Here is a 24,146-nt window from a genome sequence, read left to right on the forward strand (position 1 = left end):
AGTCTCGGGGCTTTCAGCCGTTGTGATCTCAGGAAAGAGAATAAAACAGCTCGGAGGTCGCGGGCGCCCGCTAAGGTCCCTGATTGGGATCAGCGCGCGCGCGTCCAAGTGCGCCCCGAGACTTCCTGGGCCTCAGCCTTCTGTGCGCCCTCTCTCGGACCCGGGTCCTCTCCGAGGTGCATCCCCAGCCTTTGGCCGGATACCGCGCTTTCGCTGCCAATCTAACCCTTTCGGGCCCGCAGCTCTAACCGGGCTTCCTGAGGGTGGGTTCTGCGCCGGGGCCCCTCTCGCCTCTCCTTTCCCACGACTTCCTTTCGGCGCCCGCGGGACGGGACTCAGGTCGTGGCCGCGCGGGGTCCTGCGCGCTCCAGCCAGGGCCGCCTCTGTCCCTGTTCGCCCACGTGGGCGTGCTCCGCGCCGGGCGAGAGAGGCCGGGCGCCCTCCGGGAGGCTGGGGGCGGGCAGGGCGCCCAGGGGAGGAGGTGGTGGGGCGCGGGGGCGGAGGCGGGGAGCCCCGGCGGCAAGGGGGCGGTGACAGCGCTTGGAAAGGAGGCTGCACGCGGATTTGCATGAAACACAGACTGGAAGCGGGCGGGAGCGGGAGCTGGAGCGCGGCGCACGGCCCAGGCCCGGCCCGGGGAGCGAGCGAGGGAGCCGTGAAGGAGGAGGGCAGCTAGGGGCGAGGCTGCCGAGGCGGAGGGATCTGCGCATCAAAGCGATCGGGGCGAGCAAAGTTTGGCTGGGGGTTGGACTTTCCTTCCTGGAGGCGGCACCCAAACAGCCACCCGGTGCGGAAACCCAAACTTTCTTCTGCCACTCTGAGGCTAGCGGCCGTCGCCTCCGCCCCGCGTTCGGGGCCTGCCAGACCCTGTGCCGCTGTCGTCCGCCCGCCGGCTTCCCCCGCCGCCCTTCTGTCTGCCGTGAGAGCCCCGTAGGCTGCAGCGCCGCGGCCTGGCCCGGAGCACCGGCAAGTTCGCCGAGAGTTGAAACGAAGAAGTTTGGGCAGCCCCGGCCCAGCTCCTCTTTGCGCCCCCGGCGTCCCGCCGCGCCCAGCCCCGCCGGGGGCGTCCCTCGGCGCCCGCGCGCGCTCCCCAGCCATGTCGTCCATCCTGCCCTTCACCCCCCCGATCGTGAAGCGCCTGCTGGGCTGGAAGAAGGGCGAGCAGAACGGGCAGGAGGAGAAGTGGTGTGAGAAGGCGGTCAAGAGTTTGGTCAAGAAGCTCAAGAAGACGGGGCAGCTGGACGAGCTGGAGAAGGCCATCACCACGCAGAACGTCAACACCAAGTGCATCACCATCCCCAGGTGCGGGCCCGAGCGACCCCCGCGCTGCGGGGCCGGCGGGGCGGAGGGTGGGATCGGGAGAGGCAGTGTGTGCGAGCCAGTGTGTGAAGGGCGGGGGTGGGAGCGCGGCCAGAAAGGGGACCCCGAACAAAACCGTCTCTGGGTTTGCAGAGATTCAGAGCCTGGGGCTTCCACGCGGCACTCTCACTTCCAGACCTCACACTCGCTTTTCACCTCCCGGGAAGGGGGCGCTGCTGGAATTGGCCGCCCCCGCTCCGGGGAGCTGCGGGCTCAAAGTTGAGGCCCGCTTTGTTCGGCTCCGCGGGCCGGAGCCCCTCCTCCGCCGCCGCCGCCTCCCGCCCGCGAGGCCCGCGCTCGTGGAGGTGGTGGTGTCTCTCCCTTTCTTTTCTTCAGCCCTGTCCCCCCACGTCTTCCCTCCTCAACAGGAATGCAGTCGGTACAGCTGGGGCTGTGGGTGAGGAGCGGGAGCCCTGTGATTGACAGATTCCTTCTTCGTTCTCTCTTTGCCTTCGGGATTAGCATTTTTATTGAGTATTTTTAGACTTGGTTGTGCCAGTCTCCCGCCCCCCTCCGCACACACTCACTTTGGTCGCAGTGCAATGCTCTGACTTTCAAATGAGAGACGAGTGGCAGGGAGTAGGGTTTTCACGTCCCCTTCCACCTTCCCCCCGACCTTTTTTTTGCCCTCCTTTGAGGCTGAGATTTCGGGTTGATGCAGAACAGAGGGGGCTTAGAGCCGACCAGATAACAAAACGCACCCCAGAGTGGGCCGCGCCGTGGCCCTTGCATTCCTGCAGAGCCCTCCTTCCCCGAGAGCTGTGCCATCTGTCTGGACCTCCTTTATAATCCACACCGCGCGGGCTAGGTCGGGGGGAGCTCCCAGATGGCTGGTAGGAGGGGTCTCTGACTTCTCTGCAATCCCCAGGACCTTCTCGTAGTTCAGAGCTGCTCTCTGCCTCGCTGGAGATTGGGGCGTGTGTTGTGTGTGTGGTGGGGGGGCACCCTGGTCTCCGGTCTCTCCCTCTCAGCCCCTCTAACGTCGGACTCTGTGCCCAGGGAGGGCGTGTCTGTGGGGGGGGGCAGGGGGATGTCTTTGGGGTCCTGGGCTGCAGAGGAATGTGTAGAGGGTCCCCACAGGCTTGAGCCCCGCAGAGATTGTCATCCTTGCTCTTGAGCCAGGAGTGGACTCCGTCCTTGGCCACCTGCTTGGAGCAGCTGGGCGAGAGCTGCCAGCCGTGTCAGGCAGGCACAAAGCAACATCTGTCCCGGCAACCCAGGGCAGGCCTTCTCTGGAAATAAATGCCACATATGGTGGGAGCACTGACTTAAAAAATAATAATTTTTTTTTAACTGGGTGGATCCAGTCAATAAAGGGGGAGGGAAGGCGGTGCGCTGTCTGGGAAGTGCGCTCTGGGCCTGTGATCTGGAGCCAGGACTGACTTCAGAGGAGGTGGTGTGATGTGATGGTCAGGGAGCCCTGGGTTCTGGTCCCAGCTCTGGTTCTTATCCCTGCTTTATTCTCTCTGTGGGGTGGGCGAGCGGGCGAATGAGCGTCCTGCTTCTTCCTCCTGAGGAGGGGTCTCTGAAACCTGCCTTCTTAGCCACCCAGGTGCATTGAGGACAAGCGGTTCATGCTTTGCAACAGAAAAAAAATGATAACAGTTAGAAAATGAGCAGCAGTGTAAAATGCTTTACAGTGTGTGGAGCACTTTCACGTGGTTTCATGAAATGAAGAAAGGAAGGAAAGCCTGGAAGACAGATCAGGCAGTTAGGCTTAAGGTTTATCTCATTTTTAAAGTTGAGAAAACTTCAGAGGAGAGAGGTGGAAAGGCTGGCTACAGTAGACATGGGATTCTGACCCAATGTGCTCCTTTTCCTGCCCCCTGCTGCTGTTTACTTTGAAGGTTCTGAATACATTCTTTGTTGAATGCTAAAGGACTGTTAACTAGTGGGGGGGTTGCAAGGGTGTGCGGAGGGCAGCGTGGATCTTTGTTGGTTAGGTTGCTAATGTTCAATCAGAGGGCTGGGGACAGCCGGGGTGCAGACAGGCCTTGCTTTCCCCTGCCCTGGTCAAAGTTTGCCCGCTGGGGGAACGTAGCTTTGGCCTGCTTTTTCCCTCTTCCAAAGGTCTCTGCAGCCTGAGGCCTGTGAAGCTTTGGGTGTTTCCAGAGAGTTCAAGGTAGCTTGCTCCCTGGTCTCTCAACACTCTGTTAGGAGCAGGGCATCTTCTACTTGCCTGGCAGGGACCTACTGATAAGGCAGATTTTTAAAAAATATCTTTTCTCAGTTAGGGAAACTCGGTTGCTTGGGTGGACCGAGACAAAGTGGATTTCCATCCCTGGATTCTGTGCCCACGCCTCTGGGTCACCTTGTCTCCCCTGGCAACAGCTGCTGCTGTTTTGGTCTCGGGCAGAGGACTAAAGGCCATGTCTTGGGGAGGTCTTTAGCTGGCCTCCCACTAGTGATACTGACGTGTCTGGTAAGCCCCATGGATTGTTGACTCGCTTGTCAGATTGTCTGCCTTCTCCAGACTGCCTTTCTATAAGGTATCCTACTGTGTGTGAGGCTGGGGCACTGGGTGCTTCCACGTGCTCTGTGAGATCTGGACCTGTGGGTTGAAAGGAGCCCTCAGTCCAAGGAGATTTTGACAAGCATTTTGGTTAAAATGTAACAGTGAGCAGCAACAGTAACGGGCAGTTATAGCTATGTGTTAGGGCCTTCCAGCCCACACCGCTTGCTTCTGTGTTTCACCAGCTCTACCCTGTCTCCACGGTCAGAGGAGCGGGAGTGATGCAGGCTCATTGAAACAGTGATGCAGGCTTATTGATAGCAGGAACGTGAAAGAGACTGGTGCCGAGGAAGTGGTGAGAAGCTGACTGAGGCACACGAACACGGGGGGCTCTCAGGATACACTGAGGCCTGGCAGGATGGGCAGAGCATAGACACTTTGTAGAACAGAATCTCACTCCTTACCTGCTTGAGTGCCTGAGTAAAGCTACAGGTATCTTCCTGGCCAGTTTATAAGAATGGGGTCAGCAGTTGCCACTGAGGAATGGAGAAGGTGTGTGCATGTCGTGTCAGCCATCAGGAGCCATGCACACTTGAAATGACTGTTCTGATGGACTCTGATAACTGGTGCCTCCACCGATAGATAGGATCGATGCCTCAGCACAGTTGTTAGGAGCTGGACTGAGCTCCTGGCTTGGTTTGTTTGGAAGGGGAGTTGGGCTTGCTTGTGTCAAAGCCCCAAGTCCAGAGGCAAATGGGAGAATCTTCTGATACACACCAAGTCCTGCCTCTTTGTGCTGCTTTTTTAGCACAGCCTCCTCCTGTTACCTACATGGGCTTTGCCAGGCTACTCTCACCCCAGGGGAAAGGGGGAAACGTCTTCATCTTTGACACTCCTTTCTCAGACTTCTGCGGACAGACCTATTGTCAAGGCCGCTTGTTAACCTTGACTAGGAGAGCTGCACACAGGGGCTGGGAAGAGGAGGGGCCCACAGGACAACGAGTCGATGACTGCGGGGCTGGCTTGGAGCCACGGCTGAGCCCAGGGTCAGCTTGACGTTCCCTTGGCATTTGGAACCCTGGAGCTTGCTGCTGCACCCAGAGCGTTTGGGCCAATGCATGTTGCAAACAGCCCCTTGCTCACAATTCCTAATGAAGTGTTAGAGTTGGACTTTGTTGATTCATTGTTATTTATCGGCCCTCTCATGTCTGAGTCACTGTTCCAGGCAGTGGGGGAGGATGCAGAGATACATTTGAGTTGGCTCCTGCCTGTGAGGAGCTTACACTTCAGTACGGGAAACATTAATAGGGCATTATTTGAGTGTCTAACTGCTATTTCTTTCTTGGTCCCAGCCACCAAAAGAGATAGAAACTCTCGTATGGAGTGAAATTTTTTTTGGGGGGGGGGGGTCAGCGGGGACGACCCATGATGAGTTTTTAAAATATTGTAAAGTCACTGTGTTAGAAAACAAAGTAATGATAGCCCTCTCTTTTCTCTGGATCTTGACATCTTAACACCTGGGTGGATTTTGGAGTTCACAGACTGTCCCAGAGCCTTCATGCCTGCACCCGTACAATCAGAGTGAGATAAGACTCGTGGAAGTGTTTTGTAAACCGGAGAGTTTGACAGAAATAAGTGTTATGCTTAGCCCTTTGTGTGTATCATTCATTCATTACTAAATTATTTGATCGTTTATCAAATGCCTCCTATGATGAGCAAGGGAGGACGCCTGTTCTCTGGGAGCTCCATGCCTAGAGTGGGAGACAGACTTGCCCAAAGACACAGGGCAAGAGCACAGCCGAGGGATGTCCAAAGTGCAGGGACAAGGGGGCAGGAGGTGGGCAGAAGAGGAAGGGGTCGGTGTGAGCTGCAATAGCAAAGGAGCACAGGCGGTGCTATCTGAAGGAGGTTTCTGGACTGCAGGTGCTCGATCACCAGTGCTGCTGGCTCATGGTGGTGGTGGCCTACAAGAGGGAGGCCACGACTCCTTTATCTGCCGCCTTTGCTAAGCTGAGCGCTGCTGTGAATAAGTGACTGTACCGCTCGCACGGGAGGGCTAGTGAGCCTGAGCAGTCTTCGACACTGCAGGCGGGTGTTCCCTCTTTGAAGTGAAAAAGTAACTTAGTGCTTTGAACCTGAAATTCAGGTTTCCTTGGTGGGAACAGTGACTGTAGACAGATTAACTCGGAATATAACAGAGTGTCAATAAGAAGTGGACAGCTTGGAGACGACGTGGGTGTTTGGCGCTTCAGAGTTCTGATAAGACCTGGTCTTTCATTTCTCTCTCTTTAAGCCTGAGTTTTTGTACAGTTGTAAGAACTGTTAATAATGTATTTTTGAAAAGTCTTTGCAAGGATATAAAGTTTTAAGTGACAATTCTAATAATAGGAAAACAGCCAGTGAATCCAGTAGTCATTTAGTTCTGATGAGAAATGCATGATGATGATGAAATTGAGAGAATTTGGCTCAAGCTAATCACATCAGGAATCCAATTAAATTGAGTTTTTTGAAAAATAAATATTGGTTTTAATGATGTAAACTTGTAATTGCTGTATTATTATAATGGAAATAAAATTAACACTATTTAATGGACTGAGCAACCATTAATTTTCACTAGTTAATTTATGAGGAGAATTTGATGTCATCGGATGCACAACCCAGCCATTATTCTGCATGCACTCCTGTGTGAAATAAATAGAACGAAGCAATGCTTGCCTTAAAAATGGAAATCAGACTTCGTTCCCATGACCTTGTTCCCCTTCCTTCTTTGTCCACCTCTCCCACAGCTTCCCGTAAGTGCAGTTATGTTCTCTAAGGTGGAATGCAGCTTTTTCAATCAGCCAGGCTCATGAATAGTCCTAATTAATATTTGTCCCTATCTCCTTTGAAGTACTGACCTATTTAAAAAGATCAGCTCTCACCAGTGTAGCTCACTTGAACCGAAAGGTCACAGGTTCAATCCCTGGGCAGGCCACATGCCTAGGTTACAGGTTCCATCCTCAGTCAAGGAGTGAACTGGAGGCAGCCATCAATGTTTCTCTCCCTCTCTCCGCCCCCGTCTTCTCTCTCTCTCTCTCTCTCTCTCTCTCTCTCTCTCTCTCTCTCTCTCTCTCTCTTTCCTTCTCTCTAAAATCAATAAGCATGTCCTCAGGTGAGGGAGGATAAAAAAAAAATCAACCTGCCCCTTTCCCCAAATCTGCACCTCAGGAGAGAAGTTCCCAGAAAGACCGTTCATGAAAGCAGCCTGCTGCATGTGGAGGGGCCTTGGGAGGGTGACCAGCCCTCTGCAGACGCCCGTGGTCGGTGCACCTTTGGATGGGACTAGCTTCTCCCCAGTGAGGGCCGGGAATCATCGTTGACCACTGACAGCTTCTCAGGACACAAAGCCTTCAGTCTTCAAGCACAGTGGGTCTGGTAAACAGCTGGAAGCCACCATATTTAACCCTATCCTACAGAAGCTTCGTTCCTAATTTTACTCTATTCCAAGTTTTAGAACAAAGACTCCAGGAGAAATCGTCCACTTCACTCTTATGCTTTCAGTGCACCCTAACCCTGTGCTACGTAGTAGGGACAAAAGAGGAAGGTGGCTGTAGTCCCTGCCAGCCTGTAGCTTCCAGTGGCTGCCAACGTGGATCCTGTGTCGTGGAGATAATGGTCTGTGTGTTCACTGTAGTTAATTTGTAAATACTGTTTTCTGGATGTCAGAGGGCCAAATCCCCCAAGCTCTGCAATTTATTGACTCCTGACAAGGGTAAGAGAGTGTGAGTGTGTAATGTTACTCCTTGTTTTGACTTAATTAACAGTTTTAGAAATAACAGATCTATAGCACAAGCTGCACTATCTGCTGTTGATTATCGCAGGCCTCTGCTGCAAACAGCAGCCTGCCACAGTGGCGTGCTGCTGCGGAATGTTTAGACAGAGAGACTCAGTTTAAAATAAAAACAGAGCAGAAGCATATTAATTAAGAGGTTTGGCTAATTCTGGACTAAGCTAAAGTTTGTTTAGCAGGCCTTTTCTCTTCGTAAGTGCTGTCAAAGAAATATTAGTTATAAACATGGTTTTGGGGGTCATGTTGAAGGCAGGAGTCCGCAGACGTGGGCAGGTCCTAGATGAGCTCTGTTTCTGTTCAGCTGTGTGACCTGGGGCAAGCCACTTAATATCTCTGGGCCTCAGATTTTCTCAGCTGGGCAATAGGCTCGATAAGGTCTATGGGAGAGGCCCTTTCTAACTCAAAAGCAGTTTTTCCAGCAAGTGTGTTGGAAGCGTCTGTTCACACAAATCCAGTTGATCAATGAATCACAAATCTTTCTTAATTTTGAATGTCCTAAGACCCTACCAGTCTGGTGCCAATCCATTTCTATAAATAAAAGTAAGAAAATCATAACTTAGTCTTTAATTTTGGTTATTTTTCCCCACTCTCCTCCACACCTCTCCCTTACCTTGTGAGTCAAAATCGGTGAAATTTAACTATAGAGGGATCTAAAAATAGCTGAGCACGGAGATGAAGATGCAGAGGCTCTGGGTCTTTAGATGCAGTGAGCAATTCTCTTTGTTGCTATTTTTGGCTATTCTCAGAGCAGGAAGTTTACTTACACTAATGACCACAAATGCCTAAAAATGGTGAAATGTAAGAGGTAGGCATTATAGAGGATACCTGTGGAAAATGTTTGCTCATATGTCAGAGTTTACCCAGAAAGCTTCCTTTATTTATTTTCAAGTATCTATATAAGGAAAGGCCATATTTGATTGTGTAAGCATGCACCTTTTGTTGGGCAGTGTGGGGGTTATGAGATTAAACTCCAGCTAGGAAATGAAAAGTGAGTTCTCCCAAAATAGTACTTTTTCTGTATCACATGGCTTTCTCCACTTACATCTGGCAAGTCTCTCTCCTGAGCGCTTTGCTGGGGGTTTAGAATGAGAGAATGGTTTGAGAAACGTGGTGTCAGGGCTTGCCTTGGAAACCCGCGGAGCCACAAAGCCGGTCACCTTTGCTGCCGAGTGTCACATCACACACTGCCAAACCAGGCTGGAGCTCTGAGGTGTCGCCGTTTTTTTTCTCTTCAACTGGACTTTTGAAAATAGTAATGCTTTCTGGGTGTGTGTTTTTTAAAGGTCTGTTTTTATGCTGTCACAGCTCAAAAATGCCAAAAGGCATTTTTTCCTTAAAAAATCACCTCTGGGCTAAGCCCAAATGTGGAGTAATGGATCCAGAAAGGACTTTTTGAGTAGTTACAAGTGGCTGAAAGCAGGCACTGAGGATGGAAATTGGGTTTTTTCCCTTTCCTTCAAATCTCCCCTATTGTGAACTCTCTCCTACCCTCAGTGAATTCAGCCTTACTTCTCTCTGTGCCGGGGAGGGCAGAGTGAGTGAGTTTGTTCTGCTAACCTTTAAATTGTGTCTGTTGCCATTTCTCTGTACCCAAACAGATACTTAAAATACCACCTGCAGGGCAGGGTGGGGGGCTGGGTGGATAGGAAGAGCTCAGGAGTGAAGAAAGGGCAGATGGCCCTGGAGTCTCACAGACTGGGGTTGAACCTGCCAGTCACTAGCCGCATGGCAACCCGAGGTCCCCTTGCTTCAATGCATTGGGCCCCAGTTTTCTCATCTGTCAAATGGGAATGGGAACACCTACTTCACCTAAACCACCCCGAATGAGGTAGGATAGACCAAGCACTTGGTTGATATCTGTATCTCACAGCACTTAGTAGGCACTCAGTAAACACTCACTTTGCCCTTCTAGGGGGAAGTTTGACTGATGGTGTCAATCAATTTCAGCTGGGGACCCCCACCCCACTCCTTGCTCTCAGAGCTCACCATTTGGAGAACCTTGGTTTATGCAGTAACAGAATCTACCGGCGACCCATGCACACCAAGAGCACACCACCATGCTGCTTGTTGATTTAGGGCTTGGCAGGCTATTGAAAGAAAAAAAATTCATATTCTTAGGTGGTTCTGCCCTTCCCCCTCTCTATCGTCATTTTAAAATTGTTTGGCTGACTAAAAATAATAGTATTGAAAACAAACTTTGATGAATCAGTGCTCCTGGGGTGGGGGATGGGCGAGATCCTGAAGAAGAAAGGCTGTGACTCACGTGCTTGTCACCGATTGCCTGCCTGTCATTGTGTGGAGGTGTATGATGTTTATTGTTGCCGGTGATTTCGGAGGCCCGGGTAGAAGGCGGTTCTGGCTTTCCCTGAAGTACCACCTTACCTGTTGGCTTGGCTGGCGAATGAGAGTGTCCAGCTCCAGAAACTCATGTCTCTGATACATCTAGACATGGGCAGTGGTCCCCTTGACCGCCCTTAGCGTTGTGCAGAAGGAGACTCTGGCTGGGAGGGTCATGCTCTGGCCCGCCTCCGGGGTGCTTGTTTTCATGGGGCAGAGCTGTACGGCCAAGGGGTACAGAGCCTGCACCTCCTCCTTCCAGACCACACCGTGGGCCCTGACCTGAGTTCCCTGCCCCAGAGGTCTCGAGCCTGCTTCCGAGTGCTGTGTGGGCCGAGGCCCCAGGTCCCTCCGCTTGAGGAAAGACTGAATGGACCACGGGCAGTGTGTATACCAAGGGCTGACCAGGGGTGCGAGGCGTGGAGGAATCAGGTGGCACTCAGGTCTGTGGTGTTTATGTGGGTGGGCGGGGAGCCCTTCCAGGTGTGGCATGGCGCTGGGGGTGGGCTGGGATTCGGGCCCCTTGGCCCTGAGTGTCCATCCTCATTCCATTGTGAGACCCAGGTATCAGAGAATTCTAAATTCCAAACCTGGCTTTTCAGTTTGTCTTAAAGTGTCTTTTAAGATAAGAGAATAGAGCACATTCTGTTTATGCTCGGTACCTTGGTTTCTACTTTTTAACTGGGATGCGTGGCTCATGCTCGAGGACCCACCGACAGTGGAGGCAGCCCGTTTGTAGCACCACCCTCTCAGCCGTGGCACCAGTGCATGGACAGGATTGTGGGGACGTCCTCAGAGATTGCTCCTCCTCTCCCTGAACCTGGATCCGAGTGAATGCAGATGTGGGAGAAGGTGATACATACGTGTTGCAGCTGCCCATCTGGAGTGCAGCGGAGAGCTGCACACTGATCACGTGTTTGTCTGTCGGGTACATGTGTTAGGTGCTGACTTTGTGCTGGGCCTCAGATGTCTGGAGATGCAGGGGTGAAGTCCTGTCTCTAAACTGTGTGGAGGCAAAAAGGGACATGATGACCTCAGTTACAGTGGGCTCATGGGAAAAACTCTCATAATGGTTGGACACAGTGTTGTTTGGGAGCCCCAAGGAAGAGCGGCTCCCTTTCTGGGGGAGTCAGAAGGCATTGCCTCCGAGGTGATGCTGGAGCAGGACCTCGAAGGGCGCACAGGAGTGGGGGAGTGTGGGGAAGCCTGCAGGGACCGCTGGCCAGACGGAGCATGCAGGGCCTGGTGTCTGGGGCAGGCAGGACAGTTCAGGGTGGCCAGAGTGTGGGAGAGGGAGGGGCCGGAGAGGAGTTGGAGAAGGATGTTGCCAAGGGCTTTGGACGGCCAAACTTGGCGTTTGGACCTGGCCTGCTCTGTAAGCGCCCTGGAGACTTTGAAGCAGGGAGCGGCCTGGCTGAAGCCGCTCTTCTGTCCGTGCTTCATTTTCTCCCCCGACCGCGGCTGGTAACGGCGGGTGTTCTGCCTGAGTTATCCAGGTCAGACTCAGAATCCCTTACACCACCATGTGGACAGCTTCAGGCGATGTCTGGACCAGGGCGAAAATAGTGTTTCATTTGCTGTCAGGAGAGAAGACAAGTTGTATGACCAGGAGGACTCCGGGAGCCCCAGTGCCCAGGTAATTAGCTAGTGAGTCACGCCAGCCTCTTGACATGGATTCCTTGGGAAATTAAGCGGAGAGTTGCTGGGCTCCGTGCAGACGGCTGGTCTCCCCAGGCAAAGGGCTCTGGATCAGACCTTGGCCTCTCCTGGTCGTCCCTGCACCTGGCACAGAGCCTCTGTGTGGACTGTCCCTGGTCACTGATTTTAATTTCTTCATTGATGGGCATCTAGGCCAGGCTTCCCAATTCCAGACCACGCTGCAATCTGCAAAAATATCTAAATTCTCTACTGCGGGCTCACTGGATGCTATGAGTGTATTACGTACATATTATATTCCTTAATAAGAGAATACAAATAATTTAACTTGGCAGTGTTTATTTCTTTTATCACTGAGAGTAAACAGAAATTATATTGACCATTGAGAGATTGGGGACCATTTACCTTATCTGGTTTGAGTCAGCTTTGTCATTGCAGTTGTTGTTAGTTGATAGGTTTTTGACAAAGTTTTGCATCCAAGCCCTGATCCTAGTTCATGGACAATTTTTGAAAATATTGACAGAGACCTGCCATGCTGCGGTGGATAACTCTGTGTCTGCATTCAAGAGACCCAAGTTCAAATACCTGCATCCACACTTACTGCTTTGGTGACCATGGATACGTCACCTAACTTCTTTGGGCCTCCCTCTCCCCACCAGTAAAATGGGAAAAATAATTCCTTCCTCAGTAGGATTATTGATGTTACTTACTTTGAAACACTGTGCACGGAAAGCACTTTGCAAGACTGTAAGGCATCCTGCAGTGTCACCTAATATATTTCAATGGAGTACGACTCGAGAGTATTGCTAAATGCCCTTTCTGACAGAGATGGAGTTAAGGCTTCCAGGTGCATGCCCAGATTTTACAGAGGAAAATCATCAAGGATGCACAGGACTCGGCAGGAGCAGAGACTCAGGGTGTGCGTGCTCTGGGGCCTGGTACCAGAGGCTTAGGTGAGCTGATGCTCTTGCTTTGTCCAAGCAAACAGTGAAGTCGGATGTGGTGACCTGTCGCAGATCACTCGAGTCCTCTCACCTGGTGATCCTGGCACGTGTGCCTCGGCCACACGTGTGCCATGTGTGCATGCCAGACACCGTGGTGGGCCATTGCTTAACTGGTTGATCTTCTCGGGCCATCTGCGGTCCTCTGGGAAAGAGGAGTCAGCCCCCTTGGTAGGGGAGGAGGTCGAGGCTTTGTGGGATCTGTGGCAGAACAGGAACCTGAACGCTGGTCTCTGGCTCCTGAGCCTGATTGTCTGCCCCCAGGTTTCCCAAGAAAGGGCTACCATCCTCATCCTCTGAAGCTCTCACGGTAAGAGATGGAGCTGGACATACTAGAATCTAGGGTGACTGTGTGATTCATTGAACAAATCGGGACAGTGATAAGAGTGAAAAGGGCACTGCTGTTTTTAATAATGGCCAAAAAGTGGCCATGAACCTGGCTCGTCCGGACAAATGTGGGTAGTCAGTCACCCTGCCTCCGTGCTGGGGATCATAATACCTCACCACGGTAACCAGCAGGATTAGTTCATCCAGTTTATGTGGCACTGATAAAGCATACGGGACTGTCAGGATTATTTACTGCTAGTGTAAGTGGAATGAATTGCCTGAGGTCAGTCAGCAAGTTGGCAGCGTCATATTCTAAACCTGGATGAGATCTTAGAGATAATCTAAAGCAGTGGAGTTAGCACCAGAGCTCTCCTGACTGCGGTAGGAGTTGGGAAACATTTGGCTGTGCTGGTGGCTGCTCCGAAGGGAAGGGGACAGAGGTGGGAGGTGGAGGAGGTGTGTGTCTGGGGGGATAGAGGTGTCAGTGAGGGTGTGGCAGGGCCTTCACCTGGCTCTAGAACGTCTGCCTCCTCATCAGGACGTGTCCCTTGGAACCCCAGGAGATGCCACCAGGCCCAGCGTCACTTAGACGGCATTTGACAGCCAGCAGCAGAGACTTCTGTGAGCTGACCTCTCCTGTCCCCCTGCTCTAGTTTAGCTGAGGCCTCAGAGATATACTACTGACTGGGAGCTGGTGGGAGTTAGTGGATAATCCTTCTGCTGAAGAATTTTGGAAGGCGTTGAGGAAGGAATTAAAAATAACAGCAAGCATGCCTTTTCTCTCTCTTTGTGGTAAATGCATGGAATGTGCCAGGGCCTCTGTGGAGCACGTGGCCCCAAATAACCCCCCCGCCGCCTATGGAATTCTGCAGAGAACATGGAAAGACTACACCGTTTCACTCCTGCTTAATGTTCTAAGGATTTGTTCTGCAAAATCGTCCAAGCCTCACCCCTCTTCTCTTGCCCCAGATGATTTGTGGGAAGTATGGAGAAGGACTTGAGCCTTCTATGCTCTCCAACCCAACTGTTACCATGGGTTTGGCCCTGTCTGCTGAGCTCCAAGAAGAGCTGCTGGAGTGACATCGTGGACCAGTTACAGGCTGAGAAAAGCTAAGTGAAAATCCAAACCGAACTTGGCACTTGCTTGGAGAACTTCAGCTGATCCTGTAGTGCTCTGGTCGTCATCCTTTGTGGCTCTGCCATGTTCTAGAAATAGAACAAAATGCGTTATCCCACCCCACCCCTTTTTCTAACCACCCCCCTCCACCACCCACACACAAGGAGGCATGTGTGTGGGGGAACATGAGCAGGGAGTGTTAATTATTTATGTTCCAGTTCATTGGATAGTCAGCATGGGAACTGGGCCCAGGGCTTCGTGGAGATGACCAAGCCATCTTGCGGGTGAGGGTGGAATCTGCTTTTGTGTTTAGAGTTCCAGTTTTTTTTTTTTCCACCTTGCCACCTGCCCCTCTGCTCCGGAGGCTCTCGGTCCCTCACGCCTGGGTACTGCAGTGAGCCAGGGGGCCCCTTCCCTCTCTGATCCAGCTGATATTCTGTATCAGGGGCCAGACTCAGTGTCTTAGCATGCTTTTGGCAGCAAGTAACTTGAATCCAACTAACAGCTTACACTGTGGTGCTAATTATCTCCCCTAAGAAATCTGGGGACAGTTTTAGGCATCGGCAAGGACTTGCCAGACTTCTGTCTTTCTGTTCCGCCATCTTCAGCCTGATCTCTTTTTGTCTTCGAACTTGACTGCTGGTGGTCTAAGGATGGCTGCAGCTGCTCCAGGCATCACCCTTTTTACAGAATTGCATCCAGGGGCAGAGAAAAGCTGCTTCTCCTTGTGTGGGAGGGGTGTCGGGGTGCAGGGAGTGGTGTGGGTGGGGGGTGGGGCCAAGGGGTCTCTTCATCCAGGTGGAAAACCTATCCCAGAAACCTTGTATCTCTGGCTTGTATTGTGTCACATGCAGTCAGTGGCTGAAACGATGGATTGGAATCAGCCTCTTGAAGTGAAGGATCCAGGCTATTTCTTTGACCCATTATGTACTTAGTACTTAATACAATGCCAGACCCTTTGTGCATTTTCTTTTTCTTTCTTCCTTTTTTTCTTTCTCTTCTCTTCTCTCCTTCCTTCCTTCCTTCCTTCCTTTTCTTCCCTCCTCCCTCCCTCCTTCTTTCTTTTCTTTCTTTCTTTCTTTCCCCTCCGTCCCTCCCTCCCTCCCTCCCTTTTCTTTTCTTTTCTTTTCTTTTCTTATCTTTTCTTTTCTTTCTTTCTTCCTTTCTTCCTTTCTTCCTTTCTTTCCTGCATGTCTATCTTACTGCCATTAGAAAAATGTTATATAGAATTCTGATCCACTTTCTTCTCCTTTACCTCTACCATTCAAACTTAAATCTTTATTTTGACTCAAGTAAAAGCAGAATCATATGTCTGATATGAGAATGAAATATTTCATGACATTAAATTAAAAGGACTTAATTGAAGTAGGTATACACCTTTCTCACATCCAGTAATCTGAGTGCAGAAATGAAATTTACAGTGTCGGTAACTGGGTTCATCAGCTCATTTTCAGTTCATGTTCCATTCCCCTTATTACATGATATTTCCATAATACTTCAGATATTTTAGTCAGTGGTATACTTTCCAATGTCTATTATAAAAATTAAGATTTTAGTTTAAAAACATTGCGAAAATTCCAGACTAAACAGCACTCAGCCCACTTAGAGTGAAGCCGTTGCGAGGGCCCCAGGCAGCGATGGCTTCAGTCTCGACGGCCTCTCTTGGGCCCAGCAGCCACCTGGGAAGCAGCTCTGGCAGGAAAATGACTCTTGAAATGCTGTTTGTAGATTTCATGGACAGTATTGAAGTCATTTATGTCAGCCAGCAGAATAGTTGTTTTTACCACATTAGTGAAGTCACAGCCTGTAGCTTTCAGAATCTCACCCGTGTTTGTAACAGCCTGGTTAGCCTCCGCTGCCACAGCCCCGGCACAAGCTGTCCACTCAAAGGGTCCACGCCCAGCTGTCCTGACATGTAAAGGGTCCTGTCCACTAACACAGCTTGACTGTAGGGACGAATGGCCGCTGGGGTTCTTGTGGATCACCTGTCTGATTAAGAACACTTTGGCTAAACCTTTTCTCTTCGGGGTCCTGGGAGAGAATGATCCCTTTGTACATTTTAATGACTACTTATTGATTGCTTGTTGATTTCCTCCTATTATGAGTAGCCTTCTGAACATTTATCTGATGTCTTGCTAATTTCTAAGGATATGGTGGTAAACCAGTCAGAGACCAGTTCCTGCCCTCATGGAGTTCATCACTGAGATGGAGACACGGTTGTGTCTGGAGCATCTCAGAGCAGGGTGGTAGGAGTCTGCCACCGGGCAGCTCTGGGGGAGGGGTGGCAGCTCTGGGGCTCGGGACACAGATGGGTATGCTTGAAGATGATCATGTATTTGTGACTCAGGCTGGTCCTTCCAGACAGTTCAGCTCTCTGTCTCTGCCCCTCCACCGGTCTTGTTTTCCTGTTGACAAAATGAAGATTAAAAACTTGCCTTTGAGTATGGAGTGGGGGCAGAGAACAGAGCCAAGAGCCTCCGCACCCAGGGGAAATTTTCTAAAGGTGCTTGCGGTGTTCTAGCTTTAAAACCATGTGCAGTTCAATTGCCTGGTTAGTGTCTTTCTGCATCTCACTGGCTTTGAATCTACCGGAAACTTTCTCGGAAAGCGTATAGATGAAGAAATAAGAATTCTTTAAGTGTTTGGTGGTGAAAAACAATCGTGTGCCATCGTTTTCTCATGGAATACCTGGGAGCCTTCCTGTCGTAGCCAGCTGATGGCTGACTTCAGGCCTGCAACTGCGCTCTCCTTTCCGGTTCAGGGGAAACAGAACCTGTCCCAACGCGTCGGGTTTTATTTTCCTATTGATCTAGGAGCTGGGATTGTTTGGATCCCGCAGAACATCTCAAAGCTAATTACAGATGTTCGAGGTTTGCCTGTTTTCCTTGCTTGATTGAAAGAGTTGCACTTTTTGCTTTTATTGTTGAACACAGAGAATCCATCACCACTGCTGACCCAGGAGGCGAGGTCGTCTGTGGGGCACAAGGGGAGGCGGCGGAGGGTCGGTGGCACCCTTCAGGAGACGCGTCCTCCCGCCATCTTAGTGTGGGCCCCCACAGAGAGGCACCTTTGTGCGTGGGCCTGGAACTAAAGCAGCTGCTCTCCTTGAAAGCTCTTGAGTTTCCAGAAGTAGTGGCTAGGTGAGCCTGGGCGTGAGACTGAACTAAGCCATCCCAGTGTGAGGTTGGTTCTGTTTGATCAGCCTCAGCTCCAGAGTTAATGGCCCACATTCACTGCTCACTGAGGGAAAGTCAGCGTGTGGGGAGATGGAGGCCCTGACAGCCGTTCCAGGGTGCCCCCAACCCTTTGTTTAACCACGGCTGTGGACCAGTGGTCTCAGATGTTTACCATTGCCTGTTTATAAGAGGGAAGTGTGGTCATATTTCTATCTCTTTTGTGGGCTGCACGGTTGTCTTACTGGGGCTCATATGGGAAGTGGTTACCGTCGAGAGGAGGGTGAAATAACAGCAGTCACAAAAGGACTTTGATCCAAGAATCTTTTTGAATGTCATCTTTTGGCCACTGTGTTTTTTATTTTTACATTTTGACTATCGGCCCTAAACTTCAGGGATGAGAAAATCGAACCACGTGCTGGACTTCATCCTACCCAGCTGGGCAGAATCCAAGCTGCGGTTGAAACTATGTCCTTCCCCCTGGGTGTCCCTGTAAGGGATGGCTTCCGGCTCCGTGGGGGTTCAAAGCCAGAGGCCCTCGGTCCCAGCTACAATCTGAGCACCAGCACTGGAACATCCCAGCTGGAGCTGGAGCTGACCTTGTACCACTTCTTCCTGTCCCCCTCCTCCAACATACACTGGTGGTCATCTTTACTGTCATCAGAGCCCCCAGGTTCAGCAAAGTGTACAGTCAGTGAGTGAATGAAAATTGTGCACATGAAGGAAATGAGACCATGGCATCCCATTTCCAGTGAGGCACAGTGCCCTTGGTCACTTTTTGCTGGAGGTTGGCCTTGTGGCTTCGAGGGAGTCCGCTGGGTGTCTCTAGGTAGCAGTCTTTGCATCTACAATAGGACAAACTCGAAGGGAATCTCAGAGGTCTACATCAGCTCTAACATTTCACAGCCCCTCTCTGCCCTCACTCGGCTTCTTGCCTTTTGTTCTTTTCTTGATGCTTATATTTTCTTGGAGGACAAATCTAGTTTTTCATCTGATGCTCTGCTTTCAGAGGTGGCCCATTTCTTAATGACCTTGCTTATAGTTCTGTCATAGTTGAACTCATCAGGTATTCACTGACCATCTCTAGTTGCTGTTGTTGGCGGTGGTGAGGGGAGACAACAGACACTGTGGTCCAGGAACTATCAGTGCATGCTGACCTGGGCAGTCACACACACTCCTGCCCGCCTGGAGCTTCCAGGCTAGCGCTGGAATGAGGCTCACTTCATGAGACTCTGTGCCTTGTTCCCGGGTGTGGGGAAATCAGTCTGCAGGCAAAGAGGAATTCTCATACCACCCAAAGTACAGGAAGCCTGTGCTTCGAGGCACCAGCTGCGTTCTAACCATGGTGCCGTAAAAGTACAGGAAGGAAGGGAACCGTGTTCACAGGTTGGTTAGAAGTTTTGAAACCAACAATCAGCTCTCTCTTATCCACAAGAAACCAAAATCCACTGCTGGCTTTTGGTCTCTCAGCCCCACAGCTCAACAGAGTGCCCTTTTACAGCTTGGGTAGACTCGCTTTGCTAATGACTTTTTCCATGCGCCTCAGCCAGCCAGAAAGTATATTCTTTGAGGATTGTGATCTGACCAGCATGCTCAGGGCTGTGTAAAGAGAAGAGCCGTCTTTGCCCTCCCTTGGTTTAAGGCTGGCGAGGAGGTGGCGCCTTCCAGAGATGAAGCTGGAGAGATGGCTGCTGAGAGTAAACAAGAAGCAAACAACGACCACTGCTTTTGCAGGAGTCTGCCACCACAGGGCCCCTCTCTGGTGTGCAGGAGAGAGAACCGGAGGCGGAGACCCGAGTTCCAGGCCTGGCCCGTGGTGGAGGAGCTTTCTGAGCTTGGGTGAGCCACTTTGCTGCCCTGGGCCCCTGGTTTCCTTCTCTAGAAACCAAAGGTATCGGCTTAGCAGGATTTTGAAGTTTCTTCCACCTTAAACATTCTAATTCTTGAGCTTGCATTCAAAGAAATGACTCTCTTACTCATTTAGAGAGTTTCAGGATCACTGTACAATCACTCTGGGGGCTAGAGAGCAGGGCCCACAGTTGAAGACGGGATGGAAAGAGGTTTGAGGTTCAAGGTAAGCTGTGGCAGCCAGGACTTCTGCTTCTTAATGATTCATATTGGATCATTGGGCTCACCACAGAAGGTTCTCAACCCCGGCTGCTTATAAAAATTCAGGTGCCCAGACCATACCTCAGACCAACTAGTTCAGAATTTCTATTCTCACCTGGGCCCTGGGAAATCCGTATTTTTAAAGTCCTCCAGGTGATTCTGGTATGTAGCCAGAACTGAGAGTCACAGCCCAAAGTCTTATGTACAGCTGTGGTTCAGTATTTCGGGCATCTATTCTTGGCGGGGTGTTGGGGGGGAGTGCGGGGGAGTGATAGTGGTTGTGTTTTAAAGAAAAAAGAAAGACGAAAAGCACGTGCACACAGAAAAGAAGTTCTGGGTTCTGGAAGTGTGCTGATTTGGTAACCACAGCCGCTGCTGGTGAGCAGTCGCCCTGAGGCCGGGAGCCCCAGCTCTCTCCCACCTCTGGGTCAGTGGTTTCACAGCATCTCCGAGAGCGGTGGAACCATCTGTAGTTGGTGATTTCTGCTCAGGAAACTCAGTGCTCAGTGGGGGGTGGAGCAAGGGCAGGGGTGGAGCAGGAATGGATTAAACAGACCATTACACACGCCCACACATTTTTTGGTTTTTTGTTTTTGGTGTGTGTGTGTGTTTTAATGAAACTGGGAGGCCTTGGCCCATGCTGACTCCCCTTGGTGTCAGGTCCTTGGCTGTGCCCAGGGGAACCTAGGGGCTGCGAGAGTACGTACGCTGTTCCTCATTTTTTTGGTGAAAGTGGCCTTGCCTCGGGTTGATAGCATCCCCCACTTCACCAGCTGTAGCATCTAAAACTCCTGTTTGTGCCCCCTTGCTGGTGGATCCCTGAGAGGAGCCCTTCCCTACAGCCTGAGAAACTGATGAGGCACAGCCGTCCGGGTTAAACACTGAGGGGAAGCACAGCAGAATTTGAAAATCTTGTTCAGGTGGAGGGGAAGCCATATTGTGGTGGTGGTAGGAATGCAAAGTTGGGTACTTAATTGATGTGATGAGCTCCAGGGGGGAGAAGACGAGAATGCTGATAACCCGGAAGTGTTTCCCCGGGTAGGAGTGGGTGGGGCTTGGGGAGCTTTTAACATGGGATGTGGACTTAAGGTGCAGGTGTAGACGCCCAAGACAGGGTAGGTTGCTATTTTTCAGACAGAGGAGGACTCCATCAGCCAACACATATTTATAAAGCTGAGTAATGCACTCAGAGAAATGGAAAATATGGCCCTGGCCCTCAAGGAGCTTACAGTCTTACCGGAGGTCGTGGTGGCGGGGCGGGGCGGGGCGGGGCGGGGCGGGGCGGGGCGTGTCAAATACACAAGTGTGAAAGAATAGCCATGAAGACCTCTGTGCTGCAGTACCAGGGGGTTCACAAGGAGGGGCAGTGGGGCTGAGATGGGACAGACGCATCAAGGAATGTGGGCCTGAGCTGGTAAAAGGCAGACACACCTGCTCGCTGTCAAATAGGTGCGCCCCTTGCCCCTTCAGACATGATGCTGATTGTCGTTGGGGAACAGCCAGGGGTGCTCCACTGCTGGCAGGAATGACTTTATGTTCTTGCCCCCATCAACATTCTCTGCTTTCAGGAGTAAATTTTCCTCTAGCTTTTATCTTTTCCTGCAAGGGAGGTGTGGTCTTTGCCAGATCCCTGCTTGATGATTACCATCTGCCCACCTTAATTTCCTGCATAGTTTCAGTTGAAAAGCCTTTCTTTCTGGACTGAGAAATACCATGTAATATGATTGCTCTTGGTTCCAGTAGCCACCTGGCACCCTCTCGGTGGTAACTGCATTGCAGGTATGGATGGAAATGATTATCTGTGCATCAGAAAATTCTGTTTTGCCCTCTGAGCAGGTTGGGTGATCATCAGTAAATGCAGGACTGGCTTTCTTCGGCTCTGGCTGTGTCCAGGGCTGTTATTTCTCTGGGGGTAATTATTCCAGGCTTCATGGTCACGAGCTGAGCATAATCAGGGGCAGATAAGAGCCATATATAGAGCAAAGTACATATTTCTTAAGGTGGGCGGCAGAGGCAGTGTGTGTGTGTGTGTGTGTGTGTGTGTTTAAAAAAAGACCTATATTTTCTGGGCAGCAGAATTTAAGTTTCCAGTAAACATCTCCTCCCTTTTAACTTTACCTTTTAATTTTGTGTTTATGGTCTCTGTGCTTTGAAATTGTTTTGCGGTGATGCCAGGCCTGACCGAAACAGGCGGAGCAAGCCAGGCCCTTGGGAAACCACGGCTTAGATCAAGAGTTCTTAGAGCTACTCTGGCCCGGCTGACTGACAGCCCCAGACATGATTACTCAAGCTCATCTAGAAGAGCAAAAATAGGAACCTGCAGCTGGGGGTAGGGGATGTGACTGTGGCAGTTTATCCCCATCCTCACCTTGACCTCGGGAGGAATCAACCATGTGTGACTCTGGTCTGGGGTGGTTTTCTGTTCCCAATTTGCCAAGTTCTGGAAATCAGAAGTGCTCGGAGCCCCAGCCTGGGCCTCATTCTCAGAGACCGTGGTTGGGAGGCTGGGCACTCACTACTTTTAGCCGTGTCGCCATTCCTAAGTGGAAGTGGCCTCTCCGGACAGACTTGGCTTTTCTTTCTCAGCTTTTCTTGTCAGGTGGGGTGGGTATAGCAGCTGGGGAAGCCCCGGGAGCGACACTGGGGCCAGGAGTACAGCCCAGGTGCGTGTGAAAGCACCTGGAAGGGACGGAGGCGGACAGGAAGAATTGGGGGAGAAAATCTCACCAAAGCAGCAAAATTGTCCTCCTGTGTGGTTGGGGGAGCAGTGAGGGAAACAGCAGTATTTTGCTTCTTTGCGACACCACTTTTAGTTCAGTGCTGCTGGGAAGGCTATTCCAGAACCCCCATCGAGTGGAGGGCACAGCTGTTCTGGGCTGAGAAGGGACGCAGCTGCCTGTAGTACTTCACACCTGGGGTCTATCAGCTCCAGGAGCATGTGGTATGGTCAGGGCCACCTTTCTCCAGACAAAGAGAACCTGGTGAACCCTGAGAAGGGAGGGCCTTTTCCCCAGATCCCTCAGCACCCTGACCCACACAGTTCCTAGGAGACCCCATAATAAAGCATTTGACATAAAGCAAACAGCCCTGAGTATGAGCCACCCAACAGCTTTCTCTTGTAAAGTGGGCTTTCGGGGAGGGGAGGAGATGGCTATTTTTAGTTCTGAAGAAGCCAGGCTAGGAGACTCCAGAGGAATGAGAGACACCCCCAAAACCTGATCTCACTCCTACACCCCATCAGCTCTCCCTGCCAGACAACCATTGCTACCTTCCTGGTTTTTTCAGTGAACTGTCCTTTTCCTCCCCTTTTCTCTTCCCTTCGAGCCTCTTGGTGATTGAGAATAGCAGGAAAATGAGCTCCTTCTGCCTGTGACATTGTGCATCTGCAGCCTTGTGGTGGGATGGTGTATAGCACACTTTATGGTTTTCAGAGCCCTTTCCCATCGTTCTGTCGTCACAGCAGCCCTGGGTGGAGGCTGGGCAAGTGGTCTTAGACCTCTTTTGTAGGTGGCCAGGGGCAACTCATACATTAGGGAAGGAGCAGGGACTGAGGCCATCCCTGCAGTTCACGGACGGAGCAGTTCTTTCACCATGCCCCTGCCTCAAAACAAGTGCACGTGGCGTGTGCATGCTCATGAGTGTTGTCGCTCTGTCCCTCAGAAGAGAATTGGCTCTTTTAAACTGCTGTCACCTGAACGGGAAAACACTAGCATTGTGACCCTTCCTCTGTGCAGTATTTTACAGTTCACAGAGCATTTTCTCGTTTTGATCTCATGTCATCTCTGTGACAATCCCTGGAAGTACATGAGCAAATGGAGCCCTGGAGATGCCCAGTGCCTTGGCCCAGGACACCCAGCCAGTAAGCAGCCCAGTGGCATGGGGGTGGCACTGGCCGGCCTTGTGCATGTGGCCCCGTGAGTCCGGGGCAGCAGTTGGTGGTGTAACCAGCCATCGGGGGCATTTGGGGCTGCTGTTGTTGCTCCTGAAGGCATGCAGGGTCTTGGTTCCTGAGCGTGACCCCCTCCCAGGGGGCCTGCTCGTGCATGCCCTGCCTGTGTGCAAGTCTGGACCAGTATGTGGGGAAGGGGCACGCTGAGGGAGTGGTGACAGGCTGCGTGGACGTGGCTAGAGTCAGGGTTCACCCCACTCAGGGTGGGGCTGTCCTCTTTCACGTTTCTGAGGTGTGCGCTTTGAAGGGCGTGTCCAGGAATGCGGTACTTTGAACCCTGGAGCCTCTCCTGGTGTAGGAAGACAATCAGGCAGTCTGGGGTCTGACAGATTTGTTGGAAATTTCGACTCTGCTGCTTGTAACTGTGGGGCAGTCACTTCCATGCTTGAACCTCAACTCGGGTACAGTCAATCTGTCCTTCAGAAGTTTGGGGTCCCCGCCATACTATGGGCCATGCAATAGTTACGCCTCTGGTCAGAAGTGACTTGACAGGCCAGCCAGTCCACCCCCCTTCACAATTGGGAAAACTGGGTCCCCGAGGGGTACAGTGTCTTGCCCGAGATCATAGTGAGTTAGTGGCAAAGCCAGAGTTAAGACCAGGTCTCTCAGTCTCATGCTGGGCTGGTTTGTTGGTCTGTGTTTGCATGAATCTGGGGTAGTTATTCCTGTTCACACTCTGGCCCACAGCCATTTCCCTGCGTAGTCAGTTGTCTTACGAGATGAAGTCAGCCAGCACCCGGGGATGAGAGTGGTGCCTCTGATGTCAACTTTTGGGGGAGGGGAGGATGGTTGGCAGAATGCAACAGCACGATGAACGCTTTCGGGGGCCTGTGTGAT

At 51.4% G+C, this 24,146-nt stretch overlaps 1 protein-coding gene across 1 annotated transcript in view; it reads left to right on the plus strand.

The window, feature by feature from the left end:
- Nucleotides 1–555: 555 nt before the first annotated feature.
- The window catches only part of SMAD3 (SMAD family member 3), a 111,318-nt gene continuing 87,727 nt past the window's right edge, over nucleotides 556–24,146 (plus strand). Inside the window, exon 1 of the mRNA XM_045822401.1 lies at nucleotides 556–1,302. Within this exon, the coding sequence (XP_045678357.1) occupies nucleotides 1,097–1,302 (206 nt within the window). The 5' untranslated portion in view covers nucleotides 556–1,096. The remainder of the gene's footprint in view (nucleotides 1,303–24,146) is intronic.

This window comes from Phyllostomus hastatus, unplaced genomic scaffold (genome assembly GCF_019186645.2).
Source record: "Phyllostomus hastatus isolate PE091 unplaced genomic scaffold, TTU_PhHast_1.1 phas_scaffold_501, whole genome shotgun sequence".
Lineage (NCBI taxonomy): Eukaryota > Metazoa > Chordata > Mammalia > Chiroptera > Phyllostomidae > Phyllostomus > Phyllostomus hastatus.